Source organism: Salvelinus alpinus, chromosome 19 (genome assembly GCF_045679555.1).
Source record: "Salvelinus alpinus chromosome 19, SLU_Salpinus.1, whole genome shotgun sequence".
Lineage (NCBI taxonomy): Eukaryota > Metazoa > Chordata > Actinopteri > Salmoniformes > Salmonidae > Salvelinus > Salvelinus alpinus.
Window position 1 is genome coordinate 30,157,007 of NC_092104.1, and position 20,534 is coordinate 30,177,540.

The 20,534-nt window shown below is 43.1% G+C and overlaps 1 protein-coding gene across 1 annotated transcript; it reads right to left on the reverse strand.

The window, feature by feature from the left end:
* Positions 1-3,997: 3,997 nt before the first annotated feature.
* LOC139545289 (putative phospholipase B-like 2) lies at positions 3,998-20,437 on the reverse strand. The gene is made up of 12 exons (XM_071352910.1): positions 20,213-20,437; positions 18,349-18,442; positions 18,089-18,247; positions 17,815-17,915; positions 17,407-17,621; positions 17,116-17,210; positions 16,878-17,038; positions 13,552-13,647; positions 13,369-13,440; positions 13,048-13,200; positions 4,904-5,066; positions 3,998-4,772 (listed from the first exon to the last, which is right to left on the reverse strand). Exons 1-12 carry the CDS (start codon positions 20,416-20,418, stop codon positions 4,602-4,604), a joined length of 1,686 nt encoding a protein of 561 aa, XP_071209011.1. The 5' UTR covers positions 20,419-20,437; the 3' UTR covers positions 3,998-4,601.
* Between the last annotated feature and the right edge of the window lie 97 nt (positions 20,438-20,534).

Sequence of the window (20,534 nt, forward strand, 5' to 3'; positions counted from 1 at the left end):
TCATGTTTCGGAGGACGCATGACTCAACCTTTGCCTCCCGAGCCCGTTGGGGAGTTGAAGCGATAAGACAATATCGAAATTGGGGAGAAAAAGGGGGTAAATAATAGTTGTATTGTTGAATATTACTATTTTAATATGCATAATGAAGCATGCTACGTAGCTGAGGAATTCAGGGAGCCCATAGTCCTAGGCTAGCTCTCAATTTCAACTCTGTTTTTAGCCAAAACTAAACGTTTATCTTTCGTTTGGACGTTTGGCCTTTTCTCTATTTTTCCCATGGTAAGTTTGTTGCACTAGCAACTGTTAGCTAACGGTTTATACACCAGTAAAGAATTCCCTGAAATGTTGCTAATAATGGAACAGGCTTTAACTTGTTTCAATAATATTACTTTGTTTGAATCCTTTTGCTTGTTCATTTAGGACCTAGGTGAAATGAAGTGTTTTTAGCTGTGTGTTTTGTCAGTGTGTGTGTTGTTCGTTACTAGACAGCCATGTTGATTGTCACTCAGGCAAATTCTGAAATGGCTGCCTGTGTCCTTGCTTGATACAATAATTAGTTTAACCATGTGTGCTTGTAATTTTTACTTTTTTGTGGTGAGCATTACACCTGTGTCTTTGCACAAATGTCTATTTTAAGTAGGCTACTGGAAAATGTTAATTCTCAACTCCCAACATTTAATTCCAACGGTTCTTTGTTAAAATGTCAACTCCCAACATTTAATTCCAACGGTTCTTTGTTATGTGACTACCATTTGAAGAGCTAGGGTGAAAAGAATGGTTCACCTCCAGGGATTAACATAACCATCAGTAGGGCCATACTTTGTCTGCCTTTCACCTACACATATGGGAGGAATGTAAAAGATCAGTAATGTGTTTTTTTTATCAGTTAAACAATTCTCAGAGCAGGCTCAACTTCCACGACTGCAATAAATGCCATAAATTGTCTGTCTTTCACTTAAACAATGGAGAGGAACCATAAATATCAGTTTTAGTCTACTGGAATTCATTGCAGTTTGGTTGTTTTCACTTAAAAAATAAATAACAAGTCGCCAACCTCGGAGCAGGCTCAACTTGTGTGACTGCTCAGTTCACTTGCCCCAGGCAATGTTTTCCCTATGTAACCGATGTGAAATGGCTAGCTAGATAGCGGTGGTGCGCGCTAGCAGCCTTTCAGTCGGTGACGTCACTTGCTCTGAGACTTGAAGTAGTGGTTCCCCTTGCTCTGCAAGGGCCGCGGCTTTTGTGGAGCGATGGGTAACGATGCTTCGTGGGTGTCAGTTGTTGATGTGTGCAGAGGGTCCCTGGTTCGCGCCCGGGTCGGGGCGAGGGGACGGACTAAAGTTATACTGTTACACCTACATGCATTTAGCAGCGGCACGCTGAATAAACTGTGCAAGATTCAACACAAGTTTTATCTGTCATTGTGTGGGTTTAGTGCCCACCACAAGTGATCTTTGTAGGAGAAGTGATAAGCTAGGGAAGGCAGTACGGGAGCCAAGGTGCAGCATGACGAGATGGATTTTCAGCCTGTGGCAGAAGATGGGCAGTGACTCCACTTTTCTTGACGGTGGTGGGAAAGATGATCCACCACTGTGGTGGCTGCAGAGAGGAGCTGGACTGGGATGAACAGCTGCAGGCGGCTCAGATCGATGGAAGTGCCTAGAGGCCTGAGAGGAATAATAGACCTTAGATGTACCAAGATGTTGTAAAATGGAAATATTTATATCACCCATCAGATCACCTGTCGGAGAAGTGTAGAAAGTCTATCAGAGGGCACTGTTTGTGGACAGGGCAAGGGTTAAGATTAATAATAGCAGGCAAGCAGTTTAATATGAGACACTCCATCAAACTGATCAACAACAGAAGCAGCAGACTCGGAAAGAGTCCTTCAGCCCAACCATCCTCCCTATTTTCTTCCTTCCTTCTCTGCTGGGTACTAACAGAGTATCCATTATATTGATCAGATGCTCAAATGGCTGCTCTAACAATGAAAATAAATGTCTTCAAAAATGGAAGGCAGTCAGGAGGCACCAGTTGCTGGAGAAGACAGATTTTGGGCCCAGTTATCCCTCTCGCTATGCACGGCGGTGAGTAGGTTGTGACTTGTGGGTGTGTCAATGGAGCTTTGAGAGCAAGGCTGAGAGCGAGGGGTCATGACCGTCGTGTGTATGTGTAGCTGCGTTAGCATGATGGTGAGTGTAGGATCAGATCAGGTGTCTACTGTAGACTAACACAGGGATTTTGGCTGCTTCTCTCCTATGCAACCGCTCTGACAGGAGGATGTCCCCTTCATTGGCAGGGCACACAGGTGGCAGTCTGGACATACATAGACATACACATTTTAGAGAAGGTAGACTACGCACAGACACACCAGAGGAGAGAAGGCAGAAGTGCTATCCAGGCATTCTACAGAGTTGTATGCAACAGGTGAATGAGTCAGTGTATGTAAGACTAATTATGTGTGTATGACTCACAGTATCGGAAGTAGAATTTGTGTAGGTGCGCTGACAGTAAGCCAAGTGTGCAAGTTGCCCCACACAGATGGAGAGAACACCTGCGTCACATTTCAGCCTCTTTACCTAAGGAAATTGTCAACTTTTATTGCTGCTAGTTATTTCAGCTTGACATCTCATTTATGTATTATAAAGAATGGTTTCATATAAAACCAATTAACAATAACATGAAATGTGCAACATTAGCTGTTAGACTTGCCAATACCATTGCATGGAGGTGGAGGTCGCTCAGGGATTGGAGGTTGCTCAGGAATTGGATGTCTGAGCTCTCCTTTACAGCCAGCGACACCCACAGGAACAAAATGGGTGATGGCTTGAGGGCTCTGGGTGAAGTTAGGAAATGCTGTTCTACCTACTTCCTCCAGCCTGAATGGAGGAGAGGAAAGCATCTCCATTACTGTGCCATTGGCTCTCGCACAGAACTTGAGGTGGGCCAATGAGGCCAGGAAGTGGTTCCAGTCCTTTGAAAGAAAATATGCATTTCCATTTTCCTGTTAATCTACAGTAGTCTGCAGTCTGCTACCAAGAGGGAATGTTTTGACCTGCATGCCCAAGATGCATTGAGCAGACAGACTGCCAGGAACCCATCACACACCTGTATCACAACAGATTGCTGCTATAAAAACTGACAGCTATACAGGATTCAGACAAATAAACCACAAGAGCATTGCATTCGCCACCTGATTTAGACAGGTCCACAGGGATGACGTAGCCTTAATCCAACATCAAGCCTCGAGCTGTTCTCTCCAATACTACCGTACATTGCTTGCCATGTTGTCAAGGTTAAGACAGACAACAGAATTTACCAGTCAAAGTACAACTTCCGTATCTGTGCTTTTCTTGATATCAAAAGTGCAGCACCTAGCTAGCCATACAGCCCCATACTATCTAGCTCTCTAGCTAACTCGGATCCGAAGTCAACCAGCTAGCAAGCAGGCTTTGATACAACTGCAAACTAAATCATGATCATCCATCTCTAAACTAGCTACATCTGAAGTAAGCAGTTCACATGAGAAAACTAGCTAGTACTAGTAACAGTTACTGGTAGTTACATTTCAAACTCAGTTTATGCAGGAATATTTATGACCATTGATTTGAAAGGCAGAGGAATCGGAAAGATCGAACTCAGATAAACGGTTGATTGATGGAAAGCAGAGCCACCTGCATTGTCATTGGATCTAAAAAGGTGTGATGACCGTATACCCCTTTTTTTCAGTCAGAATTGTTTTGCTTTCAGGACACACTTTTCACGCCACTTTGATACAAAGTGATTTTCGCTAACTCTAACTAGAACCCTTTTCCTAACAACCTCAGTCTTCTAACCTGCTACGAAAAAGTCACTCCCGTATCGAAGTGGTGAGAAAATAATGTTTCTCTTTTTCTGAAGTAGGCTTCAGAAAGTCTGTGCCATCTGATAGAACAGTGTCAGACAACAAAAGACAGTATGCCAGCTTTGTATTTATGAATAAGCTACAGTACACAACTGAAGTTCAAAACTCATTTAATGACAACCATTGACCATTGAATAAAAAAAAACTGGACACATTCAAGCCTTTATCTGTCAAATGAGAAATGTAATACATATTTTGATCTGATTACGGTCTTAATAGCGTTGATATGAATTAAATGAATTGACCAGTAGCCTTAGCAGCATGAATCAAATGGTAGAATACTTTAGGATTCAAATTGAAAATATATTTAAAAAATGGAAAACAAAATCATTCTCTATTGCCCAAACAAAGTATTTTTTGTGCGTCTAAGAGGTACAATTTCCTACCTCAATATTGTCAATAGTGGAAGTCTCATTTCAAACAGAGTTATACCATCTCACATTACATTCAATATGAGACAGCCAGTATGAGCAAAACATGATTTTGTTTTTTAAACTGTTAAAACACATTCCCTTATCTCAAACAGCAGTGCAGTAAACAGTATACACATGCTAACCCTGAGCTTACTGTTATAGTGTATATCCATTTGCATTACATTTGTAATCATTTCCCCTTTTCAAATGAAATCCAGCACCCCTCAGTTTATTTTCTTACACTGATGGATGTGTGCGTGTAGGGTTAATTTAAAGGTTACGGGTTAGGTAGACCAGGTGACATGTATAGGTGTGAAAGCCCAGGTGTCGGGGTGTCCCATGTGCATCAGGTCTGAGTAGGGAGAGGAACTCCACTGGAAAGCAGGTACCTGGTCCCACGTGGGTCCACTCGCTGCCAAGAATGCAAACTCACGCCACAGCCCATAAGACGTCACCTACACACACGCAAAGGTACACACAGAGCCAATTACAGGAGGCATGACATTACAGCTCACCTAACTCATACTTAGATAGATGGAGGAGAGAGAGGATGAGCAAGACAAAAGTAGAGGGAGGACAGCCTTACCTTCATATCCGTTCCACCATGTGGTCTCTGCTTCAGCGCTCCAAAGGGATATGTCCCGTTAGCCTGGTTCAGGTCGGAGCGGGCCGAGATGGTGTTCTCCCCGTTAGCAGGCGGGTCGCAGCCCTCACACCGTGACAATGGGTCCTCCTTAAAGTTATTATACCTACACAGAGAGAACGGGAAGGGATATTTTTATACATAGGCTAAAATGTCAGTAGGGGTACTCGTATACAGGTCAGGTGTGGACAATTCCACAGTAACGGAATTGCGCTGAGACTCCGATTTTTCACTTAAAAAAGGTATGCCAAACAAAAACATACAACTCTGCACAAGGACTACTTTTAACAATTTATACTGAACATTTTACAAAACATTTACTGCAAGAACTGTACAGATGCAAAGTTTGGTAACATCTTCCTCAGTTTGTGTGTCCACATTTTCCAAAAACTCTTAAATACCTGCTCTGAATTAAGATTCAACAATGTCTGCAGAACGAATGGGGTGTCAGCTATGACATGACACATTGAAAAAATCTCTTGGATATTGAACTACAGTAAGTGAAGTGGATTTACACCCGGTAACGGAATTGCAGTAACGGAATCATGGGTTCCTGATGTGTACTACAAAGAAATGCATAACTATGAATGTAATTATCTTCATGGTGATGCTTTCTAAATAGGTACAAAAAGGTATAAATATGCAATATCCTTGTTTGCATATTTGGGTATTATTCTACACAGTGGCTATTATTTTAATGAGCTCTGCCCCAAACAAGACAAAATTCAGTTGGTCCAGACTAAATCTGAACGAACCAATCATAGACGTCTACATTTCACAAGTTTGGACATCAATGTACAGAACAACACACATCTACCAAAATTGAATTTGCTAGTGACAGTTTGATGCTGATTGACATCTCATTTCACCTCATTGAAAGAAGCATTTATTTTGACGTTTTCAAATCGAGGACAGGGAAGAGAGAATATTAACGTTGGTTGTGAGATACAGAAGAATAAGAATAACAGACAGAAGAAGAGAGAATATTTCCACAGCTCCACAAGCTCTTTTTGCGATTGGCGAAAGCATCATATTTGAAGTAAGTTTTAAGGTTCAGAATTGAGTTTAGGTTTCCTGAACAATTTTTACGAAAGTTGAGTCGCTGTGTAAGTTAACGTTACACCTTTGGCTCCATGTATACTTACCCTTGTCTCAGGGTTGTGAGTTTGTGGTTGAAGATATCCCTCTAGTGGTGTGGGGGCTGTGCTTTGGCAAAGTGGCTGGGGTTATATCCTGCCTAGTGTCGTAGCTGAATCAGAATTAGTTGGGTAACATAGATAAATAAGATGTTTTATTGTTACATCATAATATGCTTATGTGAGATACTTGTCATTAGAATGTCTTCTTTTGGACTATACTGTTGGCAGTTTAATTTGCCTTTCTTCTCTAGGGAAAAGTCACTTGGGGCCCAGAGGGGAGAGGTTAGGCTTGTCTTTTACATGTCTGGTAATATGCAGAATATCAGAAAGGGAGAAGTCAGAATTGAACATTGTCTTCATATGTGAATGTATCTGTTAAACCATGTGAAGGGCTCCACAATGTCTGTACGCCAGTCACCCTCCTTTTCCCATTGGGGGGAGGAGTATGGCAGTGTCTGGAACCATTGTATTACCCCTCTGATGTTGCACTAATCTTGAGATAGTATATGACCTAGAAGTCATTCCCCCCAGTGAGCTTGTCCAGGAGGGGGAGAAGAGGGGGTGTAATTTGAGATGGCAGTATCTAGAATTGACAATTGATATATGCCATTGGATGAGGTAATGTTTTGGTACTATGAAGTACCAAGAACGAGACGTAAAACCTCGTCTTAGAGACCAAACTGAACGATAATTTAAAGCTAATGCTATCTGGCTATGGGATACTCCTCTCTCAAGTAAAAGGCCCTTTGTGAAGTTTCTGAGATCTGTGGTCTGTCATGTGAGTTGAGAGGGGTGTATCTTGGCTATAAAAGATACTAGAATTATTTTGTAAGGACTCTCAGAATTCATTTATAGACACTGAATTGATCTGAGAGTCAAAGGGCTATGTTGAAGCTCATATGAATTAAAGATTAAATTTAAGTATAACTGACTTGTGTGTCGTTTGTAAACTCTCCTCATTTAGTAATACAGGAAATTACCACGACACTAGACAGGGCTCTAACTCCCCTAGCTCCAGACTTGCTTGGAAACACGAGCAATGGACATATTCTGCCTGTTTGGTCCTGTCCGGGGGTATCGTCGGACAGGGCCACAGTGTCTCCCGACCCCTCCTGTCTCAGCCTCCAGTATTTATGCTGCAGTAGTTTATGTGTCGGGGGGCTAGGGTTAATCTGTTATATCTGGAGTATTTCTCTAGTCTTATCCGGTGTCCTGTGTGAATTTAAGTATGCTCTCTCTAATTCTCTCTCGGAGGACCTGAGCCCTAGGACCATGCCTCAGGACTACCTGGCCTGATGACTCATTTCTGTTCCCAGTACACCTGGCCGTGCTGCTGCTCCAGTTTCAACTGTTCTGCCTGCAGCTATGGAACCCTGACCTGTTCACCAGATGTGCTACCTGTCCCAGACCTGCTGTTTTCAACTCTCTAGAGACAGCAGGAGAGGTAAATACTCTGAATGATCGGCTATGAAAAGCCAACTGACATTTACTCCTGATGCACCCTCTACAACCACTGTGATTATTATTATTTGACCCTGCTGGTCATCTATGAACATCTTGGCCATGTACGGTTATAATCTCCACCTGGCACAGCCAGAAGAGGACTGGCCACCCATCATAGCCTGATTCATCCCTAACTTCTAGTCTTTCTAGGGAGTTCTTCCTAGCCACCGTGCTTCTACATCTGCATTGCTTGCTGTTTGGGGTTTTAGGCTCGGTTTCTGTATAGCACTTTGTGACATCGTCAGACGTAAAAAGAGCTTTATACATCAATTTGATTGATTGAACAGACAGTTAATCAGATAAGAGAGATTGGTTCCCAACATTATGTTTACATCTGTGCTGGTAATACACGCATATACAGTGTAGTGTCATAAGTTACAGTATACGAATGTTTAGCTAATGTGGGGTAACTAGTAGGCTACAGCTGTCAGTGTTCAGCAAGTTACCATTCAGCAATTTGAAATCCATTAACTCAGATTTTTGTACTTGAACTCAAAACGAACAATTGTCATTATCAATCTGTTAACGTTACTCAAAAGATTACCACAATTTGCAGATAGCCTGTTTGCTATCGTAAAGGTGTCAGAAATTATAGCTAGCTAAGTTACTTACTGCAGCGTAGGGCTAGCCATGATCTAACTAATAACTTTAGTTGATTTTAAGGTACAGTTATGATAATGGGGATTTGTAATTAAGATTGGACTAAAATGTGGGTAATTGGATGCTTAGATGTAACCAGACGGTCTAATTTTTGCATAGGGTCAATTAAACATGAAAAGAAAGGGAGATAAAGAAGCACCAACAGGCAGATCAGGTGCAAACAGACCCCAGCCCTTTGCATCACCACCGGACCCCAGAGCAGCTCCCTACCCGAGGCTACTCAGAGTGGTCAGATTTCCCCCAAGGACCCAGTCTACCACCACCAGGTCAGTTCAGAATTTAAGTTTAGCTTCAGCTTGTAATATATGATTTTGTCAGATGAAGCCTCACTTTAAAATGTTGGTTGTTGATTCATGGGTGTTCTTATTTTTATGGCTGTGGCATTTTTATTGTGATTATACGCTAATGGTTCTTGTGTTATTTTAATGTAATATATGTATCAAGGGATGACACAGAGACCTCTGGCTCTGAGCAAGACAGTGGGCCAGAGCTGCCAGGAGATGTCATCGAGACCCTCCCTACTGCATCAAGCACCAGATATGCTGTTCCAAAAGGACCCAAGGGTAGGCCAGGCCTATACTTTAAACTACACATTTTAGTTAGCAGCTGTTAGTATCTAATCTTGTGGATCCCTTAATTATACATTTCCATAGAGATATGACACATTATTTAATTTATATTTCAGAATATGTATTTCAGAATATTTCAAGATCCAGAGAAGAGGGTCCTGTATAGCCGTGTTTGAAAACATTTCACAGAACTCAACATGGTACTAGGAAAAGGGCTTTCAACATCAGTACTTACATTAAAACAATTGCAGATATGCTCCTATTAACTGCCACTCAAAATATAGCGCAGAGGACAGAGAGTCTGATGACTCTCACAACAAGGGTAATTTTTTGACAATCTTAGAAGAAATAGCAAAGCATGACCCTCTCATAGAGAAAAGGATGAATGCATGTGGCAATGCTAAGTACACAAACCATTAAATCCAGAAGGAAGTTCTTGAGGGCTGAGCTGAGATGGTACAAAGTGAAATAATAAGAGAAGTAAAAGAAAGTGAAGTTTTTAGTGTAATTGCAGATGAAACCAAAAATTAAAAATGTATTTCGTTGTGATGTATTATTACAACGGGGCCATCCACGAAAGCTTTTTACACTTTCAGTCAGCTAAAAGCTTAGATGCAGCAGGTCTCACAAAAATTATCATTGATTGCCTTGAAAAACATGGTCTGGACTACAGAAATGATCTTGTGGGGAAAGGCTATGACGGTGCATCCATCATGAGCGGAAAGCATTCTGGTGTGTCTGCACGGATTAAAAACAGTGCAAGATTTGCATTTTATGTGCACTGTAATGCACATTGTTTGAATTTGGTTCTTGTCAATGCTGTAAAATCAGTGCCTGAGGCAGTTCATTTTCTTGCTCTCCTGCAGAAGCAGGAGGGGTCTATGGCTCGTACGTTCATCTCAAGTGGCTTGCAGTTCAGAAAGAGCTGTATCCGCAGCAGCCCAGGGAACTACAGAGACTTAGGGATGTAAGGTGGACTTGCAGTTACATGGCATGCTGTAATCTGAGGGACAGGATTCCAGCAGTTCTGAGAGTGCTACAGGGTATCACACTTGATAATAGTGGTGATAGTTCAGTAGAGGCAGGGGGCCTTCTTTCTCAGATAGATTTACATTTCATAGGGCTTTTGGTTACCTTTTGTAATGTGGTTGGTGATGCCAAATGTCTTTCTGACATGCTCCAATCAAGCTCTCTTGACCTATCAAGGGCTGTGCATCTAGTAGGCTCCCTTACAGACACATTACAGGACTACAGAAGTGAGGGTTACTTTGGAGAACTATGGAAAGAAGTTGAAGAGATTGCAGAGCACTGCAAAATAAGTGTACAAACAGCCTAAAACAAGCTTAAGATTTCACAACTCATTGATGATGAGCACTGTAGGAGAAAAATAGTGACCAGTGATGGTGAGAGCTTCCAAAGACCTATCTTTTATCAGGTGCTTGACAGTCTCACAGCTGAGCTGCAGAATCGTTTTTCAAAGATGATTTGCGAGAATGCAAGGGGTCCAGTCTCTCAACCCAAAGAGCACAACATTCTTGAATGAGGAGCCTGTTTGCTTTTGCTCAGACCTTTGAGTCAGATTTAGAGGACCTCAAACATGAGGTTCACCAAACCAAGTGGCTTCTTGATAGGAGATATCCACATAATTTTCAATTCCCCATGATGCCATCTATTTTGTGAAGTGCACCAGTCCCTCCTGCAGCAAAGCACCCCCACAACATGATGCTGCCACCCCCGTGCTTCACGGTTGGGATGGTGTTCTTCGGCTTGCAAGCCTCCCCCCTTTTCATCCTAACATAATGGTCATTATGGCCAAACAGTTCTATTTTTGTTTCATCAGACCAGAGGACATTTCTCCAAAAAGTACGATCTTTGTCACCATGTGCAGTTGCAAACCGTAGTCTGGCTTTTTTATGGCGGTTGTGGAGCAGTGGCTTCTTCCTTGCTGAGTGGCCTTTCAGGTTATGTCGATATAGGACTCGTTGTACTGTGGATATAGATACTTCTGTACCTGTTTCCTCCAGCATCTTCACAAGGTCCTTTGCTGTTGTTCTGGGATTGATTTGCACTTTTCGCACCAAAGTACATCCATATCTAGGAGACAGAAGGCATCTTCTTCCTGAGCGGTATGACGGCTGCGTGGTCCCATGGTGTTTATACTTTCGTACTATTGTTTGTACAGATGAAAGTGGTACCTTGAGGTGTTTGGAAATTGCTCACAAGGATGAACCAGACTTGTGGAGGTCTACAATTTTTTTCTGAGGTCTTGGCTGATTTCTTTTGATTTTCCCATGATATCAAGCAAAGAGGCTCTGAGTTTGAAGGTAGGCCTTGAAATACATCCACACACAGGTACACCTCCAATTGACTCAAATTATGTCAATTAGCCTATCAGAAGCTTCTGAAGCCATGACATCATTTTCTGGAATTTTCCAAGCTGTTTAAAAGGCACAGTCAACTTAGTGTATGTAAACTTCTGACCCACTGGAATTGTGATTCAGTGAACTGTAAGTGAAATAATCTGTCTGTAAACAATTGTTGGAAAAATTACTTGTGTCATGCACAAAGTAGATGTCCTAACCGACTTGCCAAAACTATAGTTTGTTAACAAGAAATTTGTGGAGTGGTTGAAAAACAAGTTAATGTTTTAATGACTCCAACCTAAGTGTATGTACTTCCGACTTCAACTGTGTTTGTGTGTGTGTGTGTGTGTGTGTGTGTGTGTACATATACACACGAAAACAGAGTGACCCAAGTCTCTCCAGTATACGAGTACAGTGTGTGTGTGAGAGAGAGAGAGAAAGAAATTGAGCTGCAGTTCCGAGGTAGTGACACTCATAGTATGTTAAAGAATTCCAGTAAGTAACCCTTTTGGACCAGACTATCTGCCACATTGAAGAACTCTGGGTTAAGTGAATTATCACTTTACCTCTAATCAGCAATCATAGGATTCATTCATGCTCCTCAGATGCCAGGTTAGGGTTACACACTAATTTTCTGTCATGGTCTATGGACCCCCTGAAGTAGCCTTGGCCACCCCATGTATAAAACTCTAGTTCCGCCACTGGACAACAAACTGTCATTGTCCAAACACACCAACACAGTCGTGAAGAGGGCACGACAAAACCTATTCCCCCTCAGGAGACTAAAAGGATTTGGTATGGGTCCTGAGATCCTCAAAAGGTTCTACAGCTGCAACATCGAGAGCATCCTGACTGGTTGCATCACTGCCTAGTACTGCAATTGCTCGGCCTCTGATCGCAAGGCACTACAGAGGGTAGTGCGTACGGCCCAGTACATCACTGGGGCTAAGCTGCCTGCCATTCAGGACCTCTACACCAGGCGGTGTCAGAGGAAGGCCCTAAAAATTGTCAAAGACCCCAGCCACCCCAGTCATAGACTGTTCTCTCTACTACCGCATGGCAAGTGGTACCAGAGTGCCAAGTCTAGGACAAAAAGGCTTCTCAACAGTTTTTACCCCCAAGCCATAAGACTCCTGAACAGGTAATCTAATGGCTACCCGAACTATTTGAATTGTATGCCCCTCCCAACCCCTTTTTTACGCTGCTGCTACTCTCTGTTTATCATATATGCATAGTCACTTTAACTATACATTCATGTACATACTACCTCAATTGGGCCGACCAACCAGTGTTCCCGCACATTGGCTAACCGGGCTATCTGCATTGTGTCCCACCCACCACCCCTTCTTTTACGCTACTGCTACTCTCTGTTCATCATATATGCATAGTCACTTTAACCGTATCTACATGTACATACTACCTCAATCAGCCTGACTAACCGGTGTCTGTATGTAGCCTCGCTACTTTTATAGCCTCGCTACTGTCTTTTTACTGTTGTTTTATTTCTTTACCTACCTATTGTTCACCTAATACCTTTTTGCACTATTGGTTAGAGCTTGTAAGTAAGCATTTCACTGTAAGGTCTACCTACACCTGTTGTATTCAGCGCATATGACAAATAAACTTTGATTTGGACCCATTGTCCATCTGTTTGACCACTTATCAAAGCCTTTGCTTATTCCAAATGTATGCCTTAATTAAACATTTAAAAAATCACTTTTGACATGCTCCTATAAACTTCACATTGGTGCTCATGGGTCCTGTTACATGGAAATGACCGTGTATAAAAGCAGGTCTGTCCATCTCCCTCCTGTGACACATTTGGATTGAGGCCTCTGAATGGAGGCGTGTACCTCATGAGGCGGACCATGGAGTCCATGTCTGTGACGTGTGATTGGTTCCTTCTGAAGATCTGGGCTCGAGGATTCATGTCCAGAGAAAACCATGGACCAAACTGCTCTACCAGTTCTCTACAGCCGCTGGCATTAAACACCTCCTCATAGTACCTACACAAACACAAAGCGAGAGTGTGCGTCACACATTTACACGTTAAAGCTGAACAAATTATAACCACCATCTCCAACACCTGCAAGACCGACACAGTCAACTGCTCTTTTTATTAATAATATAGTCATTACTAGTGTGTGGTAGTTATAAATGTTATCGGTACTTACGGGATGTTGTAACTAGACCAGTAGCCTTTCTGCAGCAATTCCTGGGTTTTATCAGAGTGAACAACTAGCCCACTACAGAACAGAACCACACACACCTATTATTGTTACTGATAAATAACCAGCCCATTTCTCAAAATGTGTATGTGTTGAGAGGTTGTTGTGTGTGTGTGTTGCCTGTCTTACGGGATCTGCTCCAGTACAGTAAACAGCTGCTCCTTAGTCTCTGTCATCCCTGGAGTGAAATGCCTGTAGTCCACTATCATCCACTGGTTATTATACCTAACACACACACACACACACACACACACACACACACACACACAGTATATCTCAAAAGTGAGTACACCCCTCACATTTTTGTAAATATTTGAGTATATCTTTTCATGTGACAACACTGAAGAAATGACACTTTGCTACAATCTAAAGTAGTGAGTGTACAGCTTGTATAACAGTGTAAATTTGCTGTCCCCTCAAAATAACTCAACACACAGCCATTAATGTCTAAACCGCTGGCAACAAAAGTAAGTACACCCCTAAGTGAAAATGTCCAAATTGGGCCCAATTAGCCATTTTCCCTCCCCGGTGTCATGTGACTCGTTAGTGTTACAAGGTCTCAGGTGTGAATGGGGAGCAGGTGTGTTAAATTTGGTGTCATCGCTCTCACACTCCCTCATACTGACTGGTCACTGGAAGTTCAACATGGCACCTCATGGCAAAGAACTCTGAGGATCTGAAAAAAAGAATTGTTGCTCTACATAAAGATGGCCTGGGCTATAAGAAGATTGCCAAGACCTTGAAACTGAGCTGCAGCACGGTGGCCAAGACCATACAGCGGTTTAACTGGACAGGTTCCACTCAGAACAGGCCTCGCCATGGTCGACCAAAGAAGTTGAGTGCACGTGCTCAGCGTCATATCCAGAGGTTGTCTTTGGGAAATAGACGTATGAGTGCTGCCAGCATTGCTGCAGAGGTTGAAGGGGTGGGGGGTCAGCCTGTCAGTGCTCAGACCATACGCCGTACACGGCATCAAATTGGTCTGCATGGCTGTCGTCCCAGAAGGAAGCCTCTTCTAAAGATGATGCACAAGAAAGCCCGCAAACAGTTTGCTGAAGACAAGCAGACTAAGGACATGGATTACTGGAACCATGTCCTGTGGTCTGATGAGACCAAGATAAACTTATTTGGTTCAGATGGTGTCAAGCGTGTGTGGCGGCAACCAGGTGAGGAGTACAAAGACAAGTGTGTCTTGCCTACAGTCAAGCATGGTGGTGGGAGTGTCATGGTCTGGGGCTGCATGAGTGCTGCCGGCACTGGGGAGCTACAGTTCATTGAGGGAACCATGAATGCCAACATGTACTGTGACATACTGAAGCAGAGCATGATCCCCTCCCTTCAGAGACTGGGCCGCAGGGCAGTATTCCAACATGATAACGACCCCAAACACACCTCCAAGACGACCACTGCCTTGCTAAAGAAGCTGAGGGTAAAGGTGATGGACTGGCCAAGCATGTCTCCAGACCTAAACCCTATTGAGCATCTGTGGGGCATCCTCAAACGGAAGGTGGAGGAGTGCAAGGTCTCTAACATCCACCAGCTCCGTGATGTCGTCATGGAGGAGTGGAAGAGGACTCCAGTGGCAACCTGTGAAGCTCTGGTGAACTCCATGCCCAAGAGGGTTAAGGCAGTGCTAGAAAATGATGGTGGCCACACAAAATATTGACACTTTGGGCCCAATTTGGACATTTTCACTTTTTATTTTTTTATTTTACCTTTATTTAACCAGGTAGGCTAGTTGAGAACAAGTTCTCATTTGCAACTGCAACCTGGCCAAGATAAAGCATAGCAGTGTGAACAGACAACACAGAGTTACACATGGAGTAAACAATAAACAAGTCAATAACATAGTAGGGGGAAAAAAGAAAAAAAAAGAGAATCTATATACAATGTGTGCAAAAGGCATGAGGAGGTAGGCAATAAATAGGCCATAGGAGCGAATAATTACAATTTAGCAGATTAACACTGGGGTGATAAATCATCAGATGATCATGTGCAAATAGAGATACTGGTGTGCAAAAGAGCAGAAAAGTAAATAAATAAAAACAGTATGGGGATGAGGTAGGTAAATTGGGTGGGCTATATACCGATGGACTATGTACAGCTGCAGCGATCCGTTAGCTGCTCAGATAGCAGATGTTTAAAGTTGTTGAGGGAGATAAAAGTCTCCAACTTCAGAGATTTTTACAATTCGTTCCAGTCGCAGGCAGCAGAGAACTGGAAGGAAAGGCGGCCAAATTAGGTTTTGGCTTTAGGGATGATCAGTGAGATACACCTGCTGGAGCGCGTGCTACGGGTGGGTGTTGCCATCGTGACCAGTGAACTGAGATAAGGCGACGCTTTACCTAGCATAGTGTATCTACTTGCACTTAGGGGTGTACTCACTTTTGTTGCCAGCGGTTTAGACATTAATGGCTGTGTGTTGAGTTATTTTGAGGGGACAGCAAATTTACACTGTTATACAAGCTGTACACTCACTACTTTACATTTTAGCAAAGTGTCATTTCTTCAGTGTTGTCACATGAAAAGATATACTCAAATATTTACAAAAATGTGAGGGGTGTACTCACTTTTGTGATATACTGTACATATTATACATACAAGCGAGGGAATACATTAACTTTAAAGGTAGACACTCTACGTGGTATGTGGGTCTGTTTAGAGGCTGAGTAATTAATGACGATGATACACTAGTCAGTCTCAGGTTCCACTGTGCTTAGTAACTGAGGCTGATACGACACTGTGTAGATATTCTAGAGATCAGAGAAGGCTGGTGCGAGGAGCTATAGGAGGACGGGTTCATTGTAATGCCGGGAATGGAATAAATGGAACAGTATCAAACATATGGAAACCACATGTTGGACTCCATTTTATTCCAGCCATTACAAAGTCTATAGCTCCTCCCACTAGCTTCCACTGATAGAGATAGGCTAGAGAAATAAACAAATAAGCCGCAGAAGACAGATGACAGATAAATGTAACCATACAAAACAACATGAGTGCGTCACCTTTGATCTCAGGGGACTTTGGCCTGAGTGGGCATTACTGATAAGTCCCAGCCCTGCTTTCCCATGCCTGCCTGAAGTGTGTGTGTGTGTGTGTGTGTGTGTGTGTGTGTGTGTGTGTGTGTGTGTGTGTGTGTGTGTGTCATAAAAGACGACTCAGCACTTTAGAGACACTACTTTATCAGCTGACTTAACTCTGTCCTCCCCCCACTTATGATATTTAATGTGATGTTTTATCAACTCTATTATAGTTTCACTTCCCTTCATTCCTTAAAATGATAGTTCCCTTCACTCTTCCTCTCCTAGCTTCCTTTAAATGGATAGTTCAAAAGCCTGTACAAGAGTTGGTTTACAGAGCTCCAGCCTGACCGAACCGGAGAGATAACCAACATGGTGGACATCTACAGGAAGAATGGGAAAATGTCAACCAGAGGGACCACAGAGACTTACGTTCCGCTGTTATGTTTGCTGAAAATCTCTGCCCACGCCTTGCCAGTTGTAGCCAGCCGATTGGCTACGATGTTCCTCAGCCACTCCATCACTGCTCCGGTTGGTTGAACAAACTTCCAGAGGGCGGGGTTACTGTTGCCGATGGTGGTCTCCAGAGTAACCTGAGGGACATCTTTAAAATAAAAAGACTACACACACTGTATATGCTATGTCCACACATATTACACACAGCTCTCACCAGCCCAGTGCTAAGGATGTAGAAGTCATCTCCAGAGAAGATGGAGCCTGGGTAGGAAGAGAACGCCTGGGTTCCACCAGGGATCATATCACTGTCTGAGAACAATAGAACACAGAAATCAAACTCAAAATATAGAACTCTGAACCACATAACTCATGTTTGGACTTTCCCAGTGTTCACATGCAGAGTTTCAACGAGTGTTTCATGAAGAGTGTATATGTTAGGGGGAAAGGGGGGACGCTGTAGGCAGAGTTAAGTTATCCTTATGAGAGGTTTAGGGGTTAGGGTTACCTGTAGGAGAGACACGGTAGGCAAACTGGTACTTCTTTAGGATGCGCAGCATGGCCTGGTAGATGTTCCAGGTATCATGAGACACCAGTAGATCCTTGTTGCCAGGCAACAGCTTGATGAGGGCGGAGCAGGAGCCGGAGCCCAGAGTCCGTGAATGGCTGGATTTGTTTAGGGCCCCCTCAAGATCCTCTAGGTCTCCTCCCATCTGGAAAAGTCTGAATAGCCACATAAAAATTGAGGGTTGTCAGAGCTGTGATGCAAGGCATGGTTGGCCACACTTCATTTAGCTCACCATTTACATTGCTCCGGAGATGGGTACTCCACGTTAAATCAAGGGCGCTTACAGAGACTGTCACTAATGGGGTGAACTCAAACCCACCAATCACAGAGATCACAGACCACACTTACAGGAAGCCGAAGGGGTTGAGAGTGAAAGGGCCTCTGGGAAATGACAGCATATCATTGTAGCCGTCCTCCAGACCTTTCAGCTGCAGCAACGCCAACCGCACCTGAGAGAGAAAGTCTAAATGAAAAATATTCTCTACTAAGATGTTCTTCTTAGATCCCAAATGTGTACTGAATGAGACACTCTAGCAATAATTATTTACTGTTTTGACACATAGAGAAAAGGAGCAGACACTTCATAATTTAGCACGCTGGCTGACCCAGACCCAGACAGTACCTGGTGCCAGTAGGGACAGTGTGGATGCTCCTCTATCTGCTGTCTGACCCACTGCAGGTTGGAAGTGATGTAATCCTTCAGTCTCTGGCAGAATCCCGACTCGAAGGTAAACGGACCGCAGTACCCCATAAGAGTGTTCATCCAGTGCTTATAGATCAGCTGAGACAAACACACACACACAATCAGCTATAGATTGAATCCACTGCCCCAGCCGGATATGGTTTTAGGTTAGGGGTTGGGGCAGACGGCCTCTACCTTACCTGGGAGGTAACTGCAGCCTCAACGGCCCCGGCAGCATACGCCTGGATGCTATCATTATAGTGTCCGCTAGTGGTCACTTCCAGATATGTCCAGCTGAGGGAGAAAACACTTAGTAAATACATCATGATCAAATTTGTTTGGGTGAGGAGTTCAACTCTGAATGGTTGTTTTGGACTGTCATAGGCAGTGTGGTTTATAATACCGGTATACAGTCACATTTTTACATTGAAGTAGGCCTTAGTAAGCTACTTTTACTGCATATTTTTTTGTAGCCTGCTCTACGTTTCAGAATTCCCTTGCAGTCCATCACATTTAGGTTGGGGGAAAAGTCGATGCAAAAAACGTTATGCTGACAGGTCCACAACAACTTGCCATGTTTTTTATTTCAGAAATTGACAGTCCTTTTCCAGATACAGCATAAATTACTGCTCAAGATTAAACATCCTGCCAACCAGAGTATGTGAGCGGAGTGGAGCGTGGCCAATTTGACTGGATTGCTGAGCGAATTTCCCAAAAACTGGAGCATAGGCCTTCTTGCCAGAAGGGTTAGCGAAAAGTGTTACGGTTAGGGGAAGAGTTAGCTAACATGCTAAGTAGTTGCAAAGTAGGTAAAAAGTAGTAACTCGCAACCTTTTGGTAGCTAGACGTTCACGTTATACGCCCACTCATCCACCCTACTTTCGTTTTTGCCTTAAGTAACCATCTGATTTATGGAACCACACCAAATGTAACATATAGTAATTTCAGTGTACCGGATTTACATTTACTATGTTACGTCTAGTCTGAGTCCAGGCTCCAAGGCAGGACATAGAAACCCAATAATATTGTAATGACCTGACTAGATCATAAATGAACAATTGTCCAGACATAGGATTGAGTTTGCGAATCGACGGTTTATTAAACCAACTTTACACAGGCTACTGTTTGGCCGTAGCCCACGCCAAATAAATGACAGATAACCCACAAGCCAATCGTGACCTTCTCTTGTGAAGCCCAGACGTAAAAAGAGAGAGAACAAAGGCCAAACCGGGTCTTAACCTCCAATGCTCCATCCCCCTGCCCAACCCCCTCCACGCCACTCCGCCAACCGCCAGGATGCCCGGCATCAGAACATTCCAGGCATTCCCGTGATTGGCAGATAGCAGGTTGATTGACATGTCGGACCCCGCGAACACTGGGCACTGGTCAGTACAACACAACCACCTCCTAGCCTAACACATAACACACAGCTGTCTGTGCGGGTCGCTACAATATATTGATAAGTAAATATCGAACAACTCGTCTTGGCATGAATCGTACCAAACTATACCGCAAATAAAGGGTGTTATTGTAAGCATTACAAGTGAATGTAGGGCGTTTTTCAGGCAGCGTTAATCCTCGTTCACGTATGCATATATTTTTATGACAGGTCTGATGCGTATGTATGGCGTGCGCCAAATTAATACATCTCAGTATTTCTGTACATGCGCAGTCTTTTCAGAAATGGTGCACTTAAATCTCGTGTGAAATTTAGGCACCGTTTATAAATGAGGCCCTTGTGGTTTTAAAATTGTTCTGTTCATATTGGAATTTGGAACAGTAATTGGTTAAATTTGATTTCAAATCTCTTTATTCCGTAACATGGGGACAACATAGCCTGCCATAGCCCAATTATCAATCCAAAGTTATTGTCTTGACTTATTCAGAAGTCATATTCTGCTAAAATGGTTGTGGTAACTCGCTGTTTACCCAAACGCATATTTTTATTCCTACATCGTCTATGAACCTAGATTAGCTCTGGTCCAGGGAGTTGGTGCGCGTTAGCCGAGGAACTCGGTAATGCCCTAGCCCAGAGATACAGCTACATCAGATGACTGAATTTACCCCGAGTTCTTGATGTCGTCGGTAAAGTTCGCCGAGGCTACAAAGTCGTCTCGGAACCCCGCCTCCAAGGACAGCTGGCCAGTTTGTTTATCGAGAACTGCAGAATGAATCTCGGCCCGAACAGACGTCCATGATAAATAAAAAACACATAAAAACATAAACATCTTCTCTGTTGTTACTGACATCTGTGTGCCCCTGTCAGCCATCTATATCAATGTAGTTCATGTGACCAAAGATGAAGGAATTTCAAAATAAAAGTCCAACCCTCTAACGTAGATAGATTATATGTTACATTTTTTGATAAAATACAATTCAATAAAAA